The sequence below is a fragment of the Eulemur rufifrons genome, chromosome 1 (assembly GCF_041146395.1).
Source record: "Eulemur rufifrons isolate Redbay chromosome 1, OSU_ERuf_1, whole genome shotgun sequence".
Taxonomy (NCBI): Eukaryota; Metazoa; Chordata; class Mammalia; order Primates; family Lemuridae; genus Eulemur; species Eulemur rufifrons.
Genome location: NC_090983.1, coordinates 85,578,599 through 85,597,941, shown reverse-complemented (window position 1 = coordinate 85,597,941; position 19,343 = coordinate 85,578,599). Strand labels below are relative to the sequence as shown.

At 35.2% G+C, this 19,343-nt stretch overlaps 1 protein-coding gene across 5 annotated transcripts in view; it reads left to right on the top strand.

Moving 5' to 3' along the window:
* Positions 1-19,343, top strand: part of R3HDM1 (R3H domain containing 1) — a 177,406-nt gene that overhangs the window by 99,220 nt on the left and 58,843 nt on the right. For 4 of the 5 annotated variants that reach the window (XM_069458784.1, XM_069458869.1, XM_069459024.1 and 1 more), the window contains 3 exons: positions 512-663; positions 7,334-7,639; positions 16,135-16,258. In XM_069458784.1, coding sequence (XP_069314885.1) covers positions 512-663; positions 7,334-7,639; positions 16,135-16,258 — 582 coding nt within the window. Of the gene's footprint in view, positions 1-511; positions 664-5,022; positions 5,125-7,333; positions 7,640-16,134; positions 16,259-19,343 lie in introns of all 5 variants that reach the window. The other variant, XM_069458690.1, reaches the window with a different exon arrangement.

Sequence of the window (19,343 nt, the reverse complement as noted above, 5' to 3'; positions counted from 1 at the left end):
GTTTTCATTCAGTTGTAATTTTATTAGTGAAGTACATGCAATGTGGCCTAAAATTAGTCAGATATTTCCCACCCTCTAATAAAAACTGATGAGTAACTTTCCAGTATCCTGAAGCCAAACATTTTTTCTTTAATATAAATTTTGTTACAGACCTATAGGACCACAATCCTATAACTGAATCCCTTGGGCAAAATGTGTTTCATAATTCAGAGTTTTTCAGAAAATACTACATATTATAATAATAAGCTCAGTAGGGCCTGAGGCAGCACCCCACATAAGACACTTCAATGAAACATTTGAATGTTTAAGTGAAAAAAATAAAGATTACAGATAGTCTCGTATCAGATCAGGCTGCTTCCCAAGCTAAGAAAATCTTTTGGTTTTCAAAAATTTGACGGTTTTGGAATTGTGGGTAAGGATTTGTGGACATGTTTTGTAAATTGTTAGTAGTATGACTTGTTTTCAGTCTCTATTATAAATTGTTTTTTTCCTTCCTCTTTAAATTTTTCAGGTCAGCCCTTCATAAACCCAGATGGGAGTCCAGTTGTGTATAATCCTCCTATGACTCAACAACCAGTTAGACCCCAAGTGCCTGGACCTCCACAGCCACCTCTGCCGCCCCCACCACCTCAACAACCAGCAGCTAATCACATTTTCTCACAGGTGCACATATCCACAATTACATAATGCTAAAGTTTACTGCTAAAGTTTACTGCCTTTACATATTTGAGACTAAATTCACTAATTATAATTGTGTTAGCCCAAGTAAGTATCTCTTATAACTTTAGTTTCTGCCACCAGTGATGTTCCACTCACTACTCATAGAAAGAGAGGGTTAATTTCAAGAGCTTTTCAGCTAATAAATACTAACTGTATATTGGAAAAGGGAATTTTTTTTAATCCCGTGAGCCTTTCTGGTGAGTATTTTATCCCTACTTCACAACAGCAAGAAATGGACAAGAGGAAAAATAAAAACAAAACTAACAAGATTGTTCATTGGCCTAGTGAGCAAAGTGAGTTGTTCTAAGATTCAACAGATTGGCCAGGTGCAGTGGCTCATGCCTGTAATCCTAGCACTCTGGGAGGCTGAGGTGGGAGGATCACTTGAGATCAGGAGTTCAAGACCAGCCTAAGCAAGAGCAAGACCCTATCTCTGCTAAAAATAGAAAAAATTAGCCAGGCGTGGTTGTGCGCGCCTGTAGTCCCAACTGCTCGGGAGGCTGAGACAGAAGAATCGTTTGAGCCCAGGAGTTTCAGGTTGCTGTGAGCTAAGCTGACGCCATGGTACTCTAGTCTGGATGAAGCGAGACTCTGTCTCAAAAATTAAAAAAAAAAAGATTCAACAGATTAAGCAGTTAGAAGAAACTGAGATGGGTTACATATGTTCTGCAAGATACTCTCTATTCATTCCACCTACATTATGAGGGAGCGAGAGAGAGACAAAGAAATTCTATGAGTTAGAATTCCCAAAAGTACTCTTAATAATATACTGAGTTTGTATGAATGTTTAGAGTTTACCCATACATCTTCACATTTAGTCTTTTTCCCCTCAAGATGTATTATCCATCTTTGGAGAACTTGATCATACCAGTGTAAACTCTTTTATCTTTATTCTAATTTTTAAAGGTTGTATAACATGTCAAAGTCAGTTCATACAGTTAGTTACAACTCTTTTTCCCCACAAGACTATCTAAATATTCCACTGGTAAGAACATGCAGAGTAATTACTTATAAAAGAATTATAATGATAAACTTGAACTGGAGAAATTTCATTAGTTTGGCTCGCAAATGGTATCATTTGTATTGCAGAGTTGAAGAACATTTGAGCAGTTTAATTATGTTATCCAATAGTGTGAAAGTCATGAAAATAATTGTACCTCTGACAATTAAGACTCCTAGTACTGGGCAAGGCAGTTTTGTTAAAGTAGAAGCACAGATAAGTTTTTGGTACACTTCTGAGATCATACAAATGGGTTCATATATGTAGAAGAGATTGCCTAAAGCTATTTCCAAAGACTCCCATATCCCCTTCCCAACCCCATTTGGTTATATACACTAAGGCTACATAAAACTCTTTCTCTGGCCTTCTCTGCCTTGGCTTCATTCAACTTTGTCCAAAAGAGTTTCCTTTTTTTTTTTTTTCTTGAGACAGGATCTCCCTCTATTGCCTGGGCTAGAGTGCAGTAGCTTGATTATAGATCAGTGCGACATCAAACTACTGGGCTCAAATGATCCTCCTGGCTTGGCCTCCTGAGTAGCTAGAACTACAGGAGGTTCCACCATGCCTGGCTAATTTTTTTTATTTTTTGTAGAGACAAGGTTTTACTATGTTGCCCAGGCTGGTCTTAAACTCCTAGCCTCAGATGATCCTCCCACCTCATCCTCCCAAAGTGCTAGGATTACAGCTTGAGCCACCATGCCCTGCCAAAAGTTTACTCTTTATTTTGCTATCATGTAGTTGTCTTTGCAGTGCTATGTATTTCACCAGGAGCTTTATAAAACTGATTTTCATTTGGTTTCATTTCTGTTTAATTCAGTGGAAATAATGTTAATCTAGCAGCTTCAAAAAATGCTAAGGATTTATTGGTGAATATGTATTTCAGATTATTATCTCAGAAATGACTTTGATTTAATTATGAGACAATTCTAAATGAGGGTAGAGGCAGCCTAGTTGAGAAACAGATACTTTAGTGAGCACTAATTTGAAGTCTTGACATATGTATCAAACTCCATGACTGATTTTTCTAGCATTGCTTCAAATGTTTTAGGTACTTTTTCATCATACCTAGAAACAGACTCAACACGTGGTGCTCAATAACTGTCTTTTACACACGCTGAGATAATTCATCCATGGGATTTCAAATAACCAAACAGGATAATGCTCTGATTTCCAAAGCCTTCAGATAGCCTACGTTTTTTGAACATACAGTATAGAACCAATTACTTTAGGAGGATGTTGTTTTGCAGCCCGTTGCAATTTGAGTAGGAAAAGGAAGTGCTAAGGCTTTTTCTTTTCTAAGTGGTGTCAGAATTTTAGTTTGATCAGTCAGTCTTCTCAGTTTTCTCATTACTCTTTGATGCTCTGGGAGACATTAATTCATACTCTTGGTACTCATAGTCCTCTTTCTTTTATCCCCTAGTAGACTAAAACTTTTGTTTCATCTGACATTTATATAGGAGGTCAAGTTGTCTGGAAGAAAGTTATGTCTTAATGCTTATTTCACTTAATAAGACATCAAATAGCCTGTTAGTGTAATATGTGCCATCATCCATTAGGAAACTCGCTTATTTCTAGTCAAAACGTTTGTCAGGGACCAGAGACCACTATATAGATCTTTCAGCTTTTACTTTTTGTAGTGTTTACTTATTTTAGATTTTTTTTTCTGGATTCTAAGCCAATCTAGGCCCTTTGTTTTTTTAGAAACTATTGTGTTGATTTTTGTGGTAGAAGTGTAACTCATCATTATACATCTTTGTTGTCATAAGAATTTCCCTGTAAATGTATTCTCTTCAGAGATATTGTCCAGAGGAAGATTCATATATATGCATTTTAACCAAAAGTAAGAGTTTTCATCAGATAAGATTACCTGTAGTCCTTATCTGCTTGCTTACATGACTGTCTACGGGTCACTTAATTTACTTTAGTCTGATTGCCATCTGTAAAGCAGATTACTATGGTCTTTAAACTCATATGGATATTAACTACCTTTTTGTAATAAACTATAAAAATATAAGATTAGGAGATTAAATTAGGTACCAGTGTTAGTTCATGGCTGGCCAGCTATATTCCCAGGATTGAGAAGGGATTAATACTTTTTCTATTTTTAAAATACCTGTTTTTGGCCGGGCGCGGTGGCTCACGCCTGTAATCCTAGCACTCTGGGAGGCCGAGGCGGGTGGATCGCTGGAGGTCAGGAGTTCGAGACCAGCCTGAGCAAGAGCGAGACCCCGTCTCTACTAAAAATAGAAAGAAATTATATGGACAACTAAAATATATATATACAAAAAATTAGCCGGGCATGGTGGCGCATGCCTGTAGTCCCAGCTACTCGGGAGGCTGAGGCAGTAGGATCACTTAAGCCCAGGAGTTTGAGGTTGCTGTGAGCTAGGCTGACGCCACGGCACTCACTCTAGCCCGGGCAACAGAGTGAGACTCTGTCTCAAAAAATAAAAATAAAAAATAAAAAAAATAAAATACCTGTTTTTGAGGACCTTCAGGCACTCTTTTTAAGAGAGTTTTTATGCCCCACATAAAGATTCTTTTTCCTTGAAACTCAGGAGTATTTCACTAATGGCCAAAGATTTCATGGAACTAGTTTCTCACCTGCTAACATACACGTTCTTAATAAAAATGTGTTTAGTTACAAGAAAGTGTTTAATCTTCTTTTTATATACATAAAAGAGGTATGTTCATGTGTGTGCATGTGTCTGTATGTATATGTGTATTGTTCCTTAGACTGTTAGTCTTAGTAGTAGCCATAGTCCATTTTTCTTATAAAATTGCTAAAATTTTGGGACATCGGCCCCAAAAGAATATTTAATCATGCTTTATCAAATAGGGCAATTGGCATCGATATTATGTAAGTTATTAGTTGGATAATAAGAGGGAATAATGGTTTTCATTTATAATTTAGTATTAAATATTATATAGCTAAATAAGGCAGCCCTTTCATAAAACCAGGAAATAAGGATAAGTAGTTTTGCTTTTACGGACTTAACCCAGGGGGCTTTGTTAGATGTAGGGTTTGAAATGCCTAAATTACCTGTTTCAGTTCATTTGTAATAAAGAAGTATTTTTATTGCAAAAAAAATTGTCCTAATTATGTATGTTTTCAAAAGTTTTACTATGTAGAATTTCTTCACTTAGTATTGTTTTTGTTGTTTTCCTGTATTGTTGTATTTTAAATGACTTTCTAAATGTAATTAAAGGTATTGCAAAAAAAGTGTAAATTTCCATTTTATGCCGTTTTTCTAAGTTTTTATTCTGACATTAACATTGTTTGCCAACCTGTTATTCTTTAGCCTGTTCGTCCTCTGCAGTCCTCTTCACAGCCTGTTCAGTACTCTACAGTCCCTTACCCATCCCCGCTCCTGCCAGTCTCACCCACCCAGCAATACTCCGTGGTACTATATCTCTATTCACCTCATGCATTGTTTCTGTGGGTGGATGTGTGATGAATGCTTATGACCTTTTGTGATTTTTTTTTTAAAGTCAGGGGTACATATGTACCAAAAAAATTATTTCTAATCCATATTAGAAATAAATTATTCTCTTCCATAAAAAATTATTTATGTTGGCTTATTATAGTGATTGTCTAAGCTCTAATTTTTTTCTGCTTTTTCATAATTAAATAATTTCCAGGTTGACTAGTCCTAAGATGTTTTAGTTATTTTTCTCATTGAGATCATTGCAGAATCTGTGCTGTCCTTGGATGGTAGCTTTCATCTGGGTTTAGGCTTTCTATTCTCTCCCCAGCACTGTAGGTCTAGTAGACTGAGTACAAGTTATTAACATGAATTGTAGCTTACAGTTACAAAGGACTTCCTTCTAGTTCCAAAGAAGATCTCTAGATATTTAGCCTATGTCTGTAAAGTAATGGTAGCTCCTTTAATCCAAAATATGCCCCAAACTATAACTCTCAGTAAGATCTGACTCACTCTGCTATGTTTTAACTGTTTGACCTTCTACGGTTACTAAGCATATGAGACAATAATGTAAAGTACCTTCTGTGCCTAATGTGAAGTAGATATTCAAGAAATCTTAGTGTCCTTTCCTTAAAATGAATTTCCCTAACATCCTATATACTTTTCCCAGTGATACTGTTATTTTTCAGACTATATGGCTGTCACATTTTGAAATTGCTTTCCAAGTCAGATTATAAGCTATATATGAAAATCTTTCTTAACACTTTTTAGAAACATTTTCTTTTTGAGAGGTGTTTTTGTTTGTTTGTGTTTGAGCTGGGGCAACCTATTTACCAGCTCTGAATGATTTTCAAAAATTACTTCCAGTCTGAAAAAATGAATTTTTCCAATGTTGAAAAGATTGAAAACATACAGAAAAGAATAGCAAAAAAAGATTCAAAAATGTTTTGAAAAATGGAATTTTTATTGGAATAAGAAAATGACTTTTTTCCAATGTGACTCTGACAGTGGTATACAGTTATGGTATCTCTTTTATAACTATTTGGCCATATAACTTTGAAATTACAGCTAGTACGTAAATTTTTTTCTTTTTGAAACCATTCATTGAATTAGGCTAATAGTGCTGGAGTGTGTCAGAGTGACAATTTGGAAAGATAAAACCACATATTTTCAGTCATTAAATCAGGTTCCTCCTTTTCAATCCTTTATCTTTTCCACAACCTTAATTTAGTATACTTTACAAAAACAAGCAGACTCTAGAAACTGTAGACATGTCAACTTTGATCTGACAACTCAATTGCCACAATGTTGTAAAGTCACTTTTTTGAATGTTAACCTCAACAAAATGTGGTATATTTTGTTGCCAATTCGTGGCTCCTTGGGAACAGAAGAATTCCATTTTAACCCCATATTGTCATTTTAGTGATAATTTTCTAGAACAGTAAGAGCTGGTCCTTCTGCTCTTGAGTCAGAGAAATGTTTATCAAATGACACATAAATCATAATCTCTATCTTGGCAGGGCACCATTAGTTGCTACCAATTAGCAAAAGCAGTAGGAAACTATCATTTGGATTACATTTTTCTAACATCTAACTTTAGCAACAGACTGAAAAACACAAGGGAAGAATAGAATTTATGGCCAAATTATTTTTGAGATTAGAGAAAGGGCTAGGTGGTTGGATTTTATGTATTTAATTTCTACAAGTAATTTTGATTGTTAGAGATACAAAGATACATAGGACCTGAATCTTGCCTTCTAGGAAGAGGGGAGATAGTCTCACATATAGGGTAATTAGTACCTTGCTCATTGCTTGTTCTTTGAAGTTCTTTCAGAAAATGTCAATATGTCCAATTTCACTTCCATATCCTAATGTGCCTTTAATCTTTATTTAAATACATGTCTTTTAATTTTTTAATGTGAAATGTTGTACCCTACTCTTTTCTGCATGCTATACATTTCCATTAGATATATTTTATAAATAATTTATAATGACACATAATATTCCTGCCTTAGAGTTACCATTTTCTTGAAGCTGCTCTTCTATTATATCATTTCTGTTGTGAATATATATAATTTCCATAATATATGCTACTGCCACTCATTTAAATATACAAAGCATTTTTCTTTGATAAGTTTGGCCTATTGTAGCAGGCTTACTGATTTCTGACTTTTTTCCTTTTTAACAGGATAATCTTGGGTCTCAGTTTAGCCACATGAGTCTTGCCCGCCAGCCATCCGCTGATGGTTCTGACCCTCACGCCACCATGTTCCAGTCCACTGTTGTTCTTCAGTCTCCACAGCAATCTGGTTTTATCATGACGGCAGCCCCTCCACCACATCCTCCTCCGCCGCCACCACCTCCTCCTCCTCCCCCTCCCCCTCCCCTACCACCTGGGCAGCCAATCCCTACTGCTGGCTATTCTGCCTCTGGTCATCCTGTCAGCCAGCCTGTGCTGCAGCAGCAGGGATATATTCAGCAGCCATCACCACAGGTACATTACTTTCTCATCTTTTCTCCCTACATTGGCTCCTTCAAGGTAGTAATATATTATGTCGTTCCACTTTCTTAGATCTTTCTTAATTTTTCTCAACAGTATTTCGCAGTTTTCATTATACAGATACTGTACCTATTTTATTAAATATATCCCTAAGTATTTAATATTTTTAGATGCTATTCTAAAGGGAAATGTTTTTAAATTTTGTTTTCTACTTGTTCATTGCTAGTATGTAGGAATAAAGTTGATTTTTGCATATCGATCTTGTAATTTGGTTATTCTAGGTAGGGTTTTTTTAGTGGACTGCTTAGGATTTTCATACAAGATTATTTCTATATACATGATCCTTTCCAATCTGTATGCCTTTTGTTTCTTCCCTCATTGTGCTAGCCAGAAGCTCCCCCCATCCAATGTTGAATAGAAGTTTGAAAATACATATTCTTGCCTTGTTTCTCAGGGGAAAGTATTCAGTCTTTCATCATTAAATGTGATGTTATTTGCATAGTTTTTATATATATCCTCTATCAGGTTGAGGAAGTTTCCTTCAATTCCTAGTATACTGAGACTCTTTACCATGCTTGGGTGTTAAGTTTTTTTGAAATGTTTTTCTGCATCTATTAAGGTAGTTAGTTATGTGATTTTTCTCCATTATTCTATTAATAAGGTGAATTGTATTCACCGACTTTTTTTTGAATGGTGTGGCTCCTGTACTCTATTTATTTATTTTTTTTATTTCAGCATATTATGGAGGTACAAAAGTTTAGGTTATATATATTGCCCTTGCCCCCCCTTCCTCCAATCAGAGCTTCAAGCGTGTCCATCCCCTAGACTGTGCGCGTCGTACTCATTATGTATGTATACACCCATCCTGTCCCCCTTCACATCTGCCTGACACCCAATTAATGTTATTCCTGAATGTGCTCTTAGGTGATGATCAGTGAAACTAATTTGATGGTGAGTACATGTGGTGCTTATTTTTCCACTCTTGGGATACTTCACTTAGTAGAATGGGTTCCAACTTTTTCCAGGAAAATACAAGAGGTGCTATATCCCCATTATTTCTTATAGCTGAGTAGTACTTCGTAGTGTATACATATACCACATTTTGTTAATCCACTCATGTATTGATGGGCACTTGGGTTGTTTCCACATCTTTGCAATTGTGAATTGTGCGCTATAAACATTCGGGTGCAGATGTCTTTTTTATAGAATGTCTTTTGTTCTTTTGGGTAGATACCCAATAATGGGATTGCTGAATCAAATGGTAGGTCTGCTTGTATCTGTTTAAGGTATCTCCATATTGCTTTCCACAGAGGTTGCACTAGTTTGCAGTCCCACCAGTAGTGTATGAGTGTTCCTATCTCTCCGCATCCACGCCAACATTTATTGTTTTGGGACTTTGTGATAAAAGCCATTCTCACTGGAGATAAGTGATATCTCATTGTGGTTTTGATTTACATTTCCCTGATGATTAGAGATGTTGAGCATTTTTTCGTATGTTTCTTGGCCATTCTTCTGTCTTCGTTTGAAAAGTTTCTATTCATGTCCTTTGCCCACTTTTTCGTAGGGTTGTTTGATTTTGTTTTTGGTGATTTTCCTGAGTTCTAAATAGATTCTAGTTATCAGCCTTTTATTGGATGTGTAGCATGCGAAAATTTTTTCCCATTCTGTAGGTTGTCTGTTTGCTCTCGTGACAGTTTCTTTGGCTGTGCAGAAGCTTTTTAATTTAATCGGGTCCCATTCATTTATTTTTGTTGTTGCTGTGATTGCCTTTGGGATCTTCTTCATAAATTCTTTGCCTAGGCCAATGTCTATAAGAGTTTTTCCTGCATTTTCTTCTAGAATTCTAATAGTTTCACACCTTAGATTTAAGTCTGTTGTCCACCGTGATTTGATTTTTGTGAGAGGTGAAAGGTATGGGTCTTGTTTCAGTCTTCTACATGTGGCTATCCAGTTTTCCCAGCACCATTTATTGAATGAGGAATCTTTTCCCCAGTGTATGTTTTTGTCTGCTTTGTCAAAGATTAGAAGGCTATATGAGGATAGTTTTATATCTGGATTTTCAGTTTTGTTCCACTGATCTGTCTCTGTTCTTGTGCCAATACCAAGCTGATTTAATAACCATAGCCTTGTAGTATAGTTTGAAGTCTGGTAAATTAATACCTCCCATTTTGTTCTTATTGCCTAAAATTGCTTTTGCTAAACGGGGTCTTCTCTGGTTCCATACAAAGCATAAAATTATTTTTTCTAGATTTGTGAAAAATGATGTTGGTAATTTAATAGGGATTCACTGACTTTTGAATGTTTAACTAACTTCTAATTCCTGAAACAGACCCCACTTGGTCATAATATAGTACTCTTTTTTTATATTGCTGTATTCAATTTGCTGATACTTGTTAAGGATTTTTGCATCTATGTTCATGAAGGATATTGGTCTGTATTTCGCTTGTAAGGTCTTTGGTACTGGCCTCAAAATGTGCTGGGCATTGTTCTCTCCTCCTTTTATATTCTGAAGGAGTTTGTGTAGGATTGATGTTATTTCTTCTTAAATGTTTGCTAGAATTCACCAATGAATTCATCTGTACCTGGAGTTATTTTGCAGGGAAGGTTTTTAAATTATAAATTCAGTTTCTTAGCAGATATAAAGCTATTCTGATGTCCTATTTGTTTTTGGATCAATTTTGGTAGTTTGTATTTATTTCATTTTGTAAATTTATTGTCATAAAATTCATAATTTTTTATTGTACTTTTAATATCCTTAGGATCTGTAATGGTTTCCCCTCTTTAATTCTTGATATTGATAACTTTGATGTCTTCTTTTTCCTTTATCAATTAGTTTAGCTAGAGATTTGTCAGTTCTATTGATGTTCTTAAAAAAAAAAACTTAAGCTTTCATTAATTTTCTTTGTTATTTTATTTTCTATTTGAACTATTTCTGCTTTTATTATTAGTTCTTCTACTTTGGGTTTAATTTGATCCTTTATTTCTAGCTTAAAGTAGAAGCATAGATCATTGATTTTAGATTTTTCTTCTTTTCTAATATAAGTTTTTTAATGCTATAAATTTCTCTCTAAGCACCATTTTAATTGCGTCAACAAATTTGGATATGTTGTGTTTTTGTTATTTAGTTCAAAATATTAATATTTTCTTTTTGTGACTTTTATTGATCCATGACTTATTTAGGAGTGTGTTAATTTCCAAATATTTGGGAGATTTCTAGTTACCTTATTAATTTTTATTTTAATTACCTGTGATCAGAGAACCAACTCTAAGATTTCAGTGTTTTAGATTCTGTTGAGTCCGATTTTGTGGTCCATCACAAATTCTCTCTTGGAATGATACATGTGCACATGGAAAAGAATTTGTATTCTGTCATTTTAGTTGTATGTGGCTTTTTGTTTTGGAGTTTGGAAGTCGTGGGATTTTTTTTTTTTTTTGCATTTTTTTAATTGAAGTGAAATTCACATAACATAAAATTAGCCATTTTTACATGAACAATTCAGTGGCATTTGGTACATTCACAATGTTATGCAACCACCACTTCCATCTAGTTCCATAACGTTTTCATCACCCTAAAAGGAAACCTCATACCTATTAAGCAGTTAGTACCCATTCTCCCCTTTTCCCGGCCCCTGGCAAACACCCATCTGCCTGTGGATTTTGTCTCTGGATTTACCTGTTCTGGGTAGCTCATATTCGTGGAATCATACAATATGTTACCTTTTGTGTCTGGCTTCTTTCACTTAACATAATATTTTCAAGGTTCATCCACGTTGTAACATGTATTAGTACTTCATTCTTTTTTAAGTATGAATAATATACCATTGCATATATATTAATACTACAATTTATCTTTTTACCCATTAATGAAAATTTGGAATGTTTCTACCTTTTTGCTGCTATAAATCGTGCTGTTTTGAACATTCAGGTGCATGTATTTTTTTGAGTATCTGTTTTCAGTTCTTTTGGGTATATATTAATACCTGGGAGTGGAATTCCTGGATCATGTGGTAATTCAGTGTTTAATGTTTTGAGAACTGCTATGCATTTTTCCACAGTAGCTACATCATTTTACATTCCCACCAGCTATGTATTAATACCAGGGTTCCAATTTCTCCACATCCTTGCCAAAACACCTGTTATTTTTGGTTGTTTGATAGCACCCATCCTAGTAGATGTGAAGTGGTATCTCATTGTGGTTTTGACTTGAATTTCCCTTATACTTAGTGATGCTGAAAAAATCTTTTCACCATCTGATGATCATTGTCCATGTGTGTATCTTTGGAGAAATGTCTACTCAAATCCTTTGACTATTTTTTCATCATATTATTTGCCATTTTTTGTTGAATTGTTAGAGTTCTTTGTATTAATGTATTCTGGATACTAGACCCTTATTAGATATGTGATTTGCAAATATTTTCACCCATTCTGTAAGGTTGTCTTTTCACCTTCTTTTTTTTTTTTTTTTTGTTTTGTTTTGAGACAGAGTCTCACCCTGTTGCCCAGGCTAGAGTGAGTGCCGTGGCGTCAGCCTAGCTCACAGCAACCTCAAACTCCTGAGCTCAAGCGATCCTCCTGTCTCAGCCTCCCGAGTAGCTGGGACTACAGGCATGCGCCACCATGCCCGGCTAATTTTTTCTATATATATTTTTAGCTGTCCATATAATTTCTTTCTATTTTTAGTAGAGGTGGGGTCTCGCTCTTGCTCAGGCTGGTCTCGAACTCCTGAGCTCAAACGATCCGCCCACCTCGGCCTCCCAGAGTGCTAGGATTACAGGCGTGAGCCACCGCGCCCGGCCTTTTCACCTTCTTAATAACATCTTTTGATGCACAAAAGTTTATAATTTTGGTAAAATTTACTTTATTCATTTTTTCCTTTGTTGCTTCTGCTTTTGATGTCATATCTAAGAATCTGTTGTCAAACCAAGGTCATGAAAATTTATCCCCATGTTTTCTTCTAAGAATCTTATGTTTTTAGCTCCTATATTTAGTCATTTATTCATTTTGAGTTAATTTTTGTATATGGTATGAGGAAAGGGTCCAGCTTCATTCTTTTGCAAGTATATATCTGGTTATTCTGGCATCATTTGTTGAAGACACTTTATTTTTCCCATCAAATAGTCTTGGTACCCTTGTCAAACATCAGTTGACCATAAATGTAAGGGTTTTTTTCTGGACTCTCACTTTTACTCCATTATATATTTCTATCCTTATACCAAAACTGCATTGTTTTGATTACCGTAGCTTTGTGTAGTAAGTTTTAAAACTGGGGAGTATGAGTCCTCCAACTTGGCTTTTCTCTTTCAAGATTGTTTTGAGTATTTGGGTCCCTTGCAACTCCATATGAATTTGTGGGTGGGCCTTTCCATTTCTGCAAAAAAGGCCATCAGAATTTGATAGACATTATATGAAATATGTAGATCTCTTTGGTATTATTGCCATCTTAACAATATTAAGTCTTCCAATCTTAAAGAACATGGAATGTTTTTTCATTTACTTAAGTCATTGATTTCTTTCATATTCTGTTATTTTTGATTTGTCTTTTTCGCCTTTAGATTATGTCAGTTTTTGATAGTATTTGAAGCTATATTAGGCAATTAACATTTATCATATCTTCCTGATATATTGACTTATATCATTAATGAAATGTTTTTCTCTGTCTATAGTATTATTTCTTGTCTTGAAACCTATTTTATCTGACATTAAGAGTGTCTTGACCAGGTACAGTGGCTCACACCTGTAATCCCAGCTTTTTTGGAAGGCTAAGCCGAGAGGGTGACTTGAAGCCAGGAGTTTCAGACCAGCCTATGCAATGTAATGAGACCCCATTTCACAAAATTTTTTTTTTTTTTTGAGACAGAGTCTCTCACCCAGGGTAGAGTGCAGGTGGCCTTCATCATCATAGCTCATTGCAACCTCAAACTCCTAATTTCAAGCGATCCTCCTGCCTCAGCCTCCGGAGTAGCTGGGGCTATAGGAACAAGCCACCATGCCCAGCTAATTTTTCCATTTTTTGTAGAGATGGGGTCTCACTCTTGCTCAAGCTGGTCTCAAACTCCTGGCCTCAAGCAATCCACCCACCTTGACCTCCCAAAGTGCTAAGATTACAAGCGTGAGCCACTGTGCCTGGGCTTTACAAAAAAATTTCTTAAATTAACTTAACATCTTGGAGTGTGCCTGTAGTCCTAGCTGCTTGGTGGGCTGAGGCAGGAGGATCGCTTTAGCCTAGGAGTTTGCGGTCACTGTGAGCTATGATGACGAACACCGCAGCACTCTGGCCTGGGCAACAAAGCAAGACTTTGTCTCTGAAAAAAAAAAAAAATGTATATCTTAAGCATTCTTTTTAGTAGCATTTAAATAGCATATGTTTTTCTGTCCTCTTATTTGCAACCTCTATTTTTAAAGTATCTTTTATAAGGGCCAGGCACAGTGGCTCACAGCTGATGCCTGTAATGCAAGCACTTTGGGAGGCCAAGGAGTTCAAGACTAGCTTTGGCAACATAGTGAGACCCCCGTCTCTACAAAAAAGAAAAGAAAATTAACCAGGCATGGTCCCACCTGCTTGAGATGCTAAGGCAGGGGGATCATTTGAGCCCAGGAGTTTGAGGCCGCGGTGAGCTGTGATCACACCACTGCACTCTAGCCTGGGTGACAGTGAGACCTCATCTCTAAAAACTAACAAAAATAAAAATGGTATACCTGCATAGGCCACTTACCAACCTACCGTGAACGGAAGGAAGGTGCACTGCATAAGTCAGTGAGTAACTGGTGAGTGAATAGGAAGACCTGTGACATTATGGTACACTTAACCTACATTTAGTTTATAAAAACTTATTGTCTTACTTTGATATTAAATACCTTAGCTTACTGTAATTTTTTACTTTATAAGTGTTTTAATTTTTTAAATGTTTGACTCTTGTAATAATCCTTAGCCTAAAACAAACTCATTGTACAATTATACAAAAATATTTTCTTTCTTTATATCCTTATTCTATAAGCTTTTTTCTATATTTAATATTTTTTTGCTTTTCAAACTTTTTTGTTAAAAACTAAGACACACGCACATTTGCCTAGACCTGCATAAGGTCAGGATCATCAATATCACTATCTTCTCTCTCCACATCTTGTCTCACTGGAAGATCTTCAAGGACAGTAACACACATGGAATTCTCATCTCCTGTGACAACAATGCCATCTTCTAGAATATCTCCTGAAGGACCTACCTTATTAGTCTGTTTTATGGTTAACTTTTTTTTTAAATAAGTAGAACAAGTACACTCTAATAAAAACAATAGGATAGTAAATACACAAACCAATAACATTATTATCATTATCAAGTGTTATGCACTGTACATAATTGTCCGTGCTATGCTTTTATATGACTGTCAGCATGGTAGATTTGTTTATACCAGTGTCACCACAAACACGTAAGTAATGCATTGTGCTATAATGTGTTGAGACAATAGGAATTTTTCAGCTCCATTATTTCATAAGACCACTGTCTTATATGTGGTCTGTAATGACCAAAACATTGTGATGTGGTATGTGACTGTATGAGAAAAATTAAAGAATGGAACCAGTACAACTATGCATTAATGTGGGAATGAGTAAAATGGTTTATTTGTACAGTGAATGCTGTTCAGTAGTTAAACTGAATGAGCTAGGAGTACATTTCAACAAAATTAAGTCTCAAAAACAATGTTTATTACAACTTGATTTTCATGAAGTTATATATAGGAGAGTACAGGCTGAGTGTCATTTATCTGAAATACTCTGGACCAGAAGTTTCAGATTTCAAATTTTTTTGGATTTGGGGATATTAGCATATACATAATGAGATACCTTGGGAATGAGACTCAAGTCTAAAAAGCAAATTCATTTATGTTTCATATACATCTTATAACCTTAAGGTAATATAAGCAATATTTTTATTAATATTGTGCATGAAACAAAAAGTTTTGACTTTGTTTCACTTAAGGTCACACGTGGAATTTTCCACTTGTGGCATCATGTCAGCACTCAAAAAGTTTTGCATTTTGGAGCATTTCAGATATTTTCATTAGGGATATTCAGCCTGTACCATAAATGTTAGTTTTTTAAATACTCCACAATACGTACCTGGATAATAGATGTATAGTAAAAGTCACCACCTATAGGATAATGGCTTTTCTATTGAAAGTAGAGTAAAGGAAATGAAGTGAACCTTTAGCTATTTCAGTAATGTTTGGTTTTATAAAAGGAAAGAGAGAGAGCGTGCTAAAACAAATATGGCAAAAAAATTAAAATATAAATACGACTGGTAGGCACGTTTGTAGGCATTTCTTTTTATGCATACTATATTTGAATTTTTTTTCAATTAAATTTAAAAATAAAATCAGTCTTCAGATGGTTGATGCTGGAAAGATTTATTCATTAAACTCTGATACTCCTGACAGAAAAAAATTTCTATTACAAGTAAATTGAATTTTTTCCCTCAATACTTATGGTCCTAGATGCCAGCCTGTTACTGCGCTCCAGGCCACTATCACTCCAGTCAACCTCAGTATCGCGCAGTCCCTTCTGTCCATTACAATTCACATCTAAACCAACCACTGCCACAGCCTGCACAGCAGACAGGTGAGTAGAGTTTCTGATGCTATAAATTCTTAGCCATGGGCATTGCTTTTTTCATCTTACTTTATTTCAGTCTTTCTATTAAGATACTATGATATTCAGTCTGTCATGTATCTCAAATATGTACATATATATGAGAATGCAAACCCATGAGTTTAAAAGAGTGGGCAAATCTTAGCATCCCCCAGAAGATACTCTCAAGTCTATATGCTAAAGGGTTGGAAGCCATAATGGGAAGATCCTACTAGGCCACGCAGTGTTGAATGGCTGCTGGTCCTCAATGCCATTGTAGTTGAAGCCCTCTTTGCAGCCTGATAATCCACCTGTGGTAACAGCCAAAGAGTGGCAAGGCAAGGCACAAGATATCTTCTGAATGGCTAAAACCAGAAGCAAAGACCAAAACTACCTTTGATTGAGAGTTGTAGCCTAGGGATGGTATTTTGATGTCTTAGTAGGAATGCCTTTAAAAGGAATGATGTTCTTAGGCATATTTTCTGTTTTGTTTTTCTCTTTGTTGATGTATGATGAAAAGTATTTTTAAATGAAATTACAATCCAAAACTAGACATATAAAATATATTAAAACTCAACATATTTTTCAAATTTTTTTCAAGCATTCAGTGAAAACGGCTGTGATCTCAGTGTAAAAAAAACTATCTTACTGATTTTAATGAACTCATTTCTCTATATGCTTTCCATCTAGATGTGTACTTCTGTCCCAGATGTTTAATGAGGTATTTATCCTGCCTTTCGTAACTCTAGGAGTTGAGGTAGAATTTTACTATTGGTTTCTTTAGAGCTTTTTTAGCTGCCTGTCACTAGTGAAGGCTCTCAAGACTGTGTGAATGTGACTCACTATGGCACTGTAACCTCCACCTCCACTGAGACAGTTTATTGCTCTTGATATTGCGTGGAATGCTTAGGGGTTACCACCTTTTCAGGAAAAATATCTCTGCACTGGCCCATCTGATGAGAAGTGTTCTTGCTTCTCCTTACCAATACAGAGTCGTCAGTGATCACTGTGACTCACCAAGTTCACCCCACAGGAGAACTTCCAGAACTTCCTTAATCTGTTACCCTTGCAAGTTGTCTTATACTTAGCATGCAGGTTCTTCCCTGTTTTGTATGTTACTACCTCTGTATTGTACTTGTGACAAATGTTCTTCCAAAGGATGTTGAGTACAAATATTGGTCATTTTAGCCAAGTTAGAATTTTTTCTCTGTCTCAAATATAACTTCTTTTAGTTTCAGGTTTACCTGAAGTTTAATAATACAGTCTATGTCAAATAACATAGACTAGGTACGTGCTCTAATTTCAAAAGTTATACGTGGGCACACTGGTTGTCACACTGCTCTTTGGCTTTACATACATTGTTGTTTTATTCTAATAGAAATGATTTTCTGGGCATCAAGTGACTGCCTTTTCATATTGTTTTCATCTTTATTTTTTCTTCCAAAATTATAACACAGATTACAACTGATGTCATGATAATAAAGAAGGAAATTTACCTTCATGCTACTCATTTAAATATCTTGTGTGTAACTAATTAACTTAGTTCATTAGTATACCCTATTGATGAGGCAAGCAAAGATTCTTTATTCTGTATTTGTGTGAGCTTATAGTTTTATTCTTTTCCATGGTAAAATTTTTATTCCTGTCCATGGTCAAACTGCCTAGAAAATAAAATATTTTCATCATAGGTTGGGGCTGGTGTGCTAGTACAAACACATCTCTGCAAGAAAATATTACCACTTAATAGAAAACAACTAAAAATGCCTAGTTGGGGACCAGAATATCTGTGTGACAGTATGTGTTTATCATCAGGGATATTTTTAATTGTGGGGTTTTCTTTAATGCTAGTTATGATGAGAAGGAAGGAAACAATAAGTCAGATTGCATCTGGATAGTGTAGGCACAGAAAAGAGAATTATGTCTTTGAATAGTTTTTGACATTATGTTTGACTCTTATGAGCCAGTCATAATATAACACTTTATATTAATAACCTGGCTGTGCCCTTTCAGTTATTTTATTTAGTATACTCAACTTGGAGTTTAAGTTAGTTGAATCTCATTCAGTTTGAAGAATAAAAGGGAAATAAATCCTCAAAGCATCCTTATCTGAAATGGAAAGAAATTTTGCTATGCTAATAAGTATATTAGAAAATTTCCCTTTAAAGAAAAGTTCAGCAGTGCCAGTGCCAGCTATTGTGTTGGTAATCATATTGAACCTTTTTATAGAATTAGTAGGAATTTTAACTCTTAAAAGTTATAATCTAAAAGACTGTTTTATAGTGAGCTAATGGTTATATTTTAATATCAAAACTTACAGAACAGTGTACAGTTATGTTTGTGTCTTAATAGAAAAGTAAAATGTACTGGGAAATGAACATTTTATTATTTCTCTCCCCTTTTTTTTTTTTTTTTTACAGATTTATAGCAATTTCTCTCAGCAGTTTACATTTTTGTATATAAACAATACTTTCTGGGTTTCCTTTTTTATTTTTTTTATATTTCCCTACATTTCACTATCCCAGTCTGATTAAAATGAGAAATGCTTTGTCATATCCCTTACATTTTTATTTCTTGTCAGACAATATTTACTTACCCTACAAAGTGTCAAGAAGCATTTTTTAACATAAAAAGGTTAAACTAATTATTCCAGCAAATAGTGAAAGCATTGGTAGTGTTGGAACAATTTTTCTTCACTGTGGCACAAATGTTTAAATGTTCATATATAAATTTAAAGAAATTTTACCCTAAATTAACAAACCCAATTGAACCAAGTGTTCTTCTTAGAACAGGTAGGGTATGGGCAATAGAAATACAGGATTTTCTGTAATTTTCCCTTTTGGAGGCAAGGAAGAAGTTGGTAAAATATCTCAAGAGTAAAATGCTTTGGGTCTTCTATCTGTATGTGTGCCAGTGGAGCTCAATAGTTTTGATCTCCTTGACGATAAACCTCCATCTATTATGGGCACAGAATTGAATTCAGTGCTAACATTACTGCTGGGGAGCGAATGTGCTAGTCTTGTTACGAATGTGAACCTACTAACCGTCCTTCAAAACAGAGTTGAGTTTACCCCTGTCA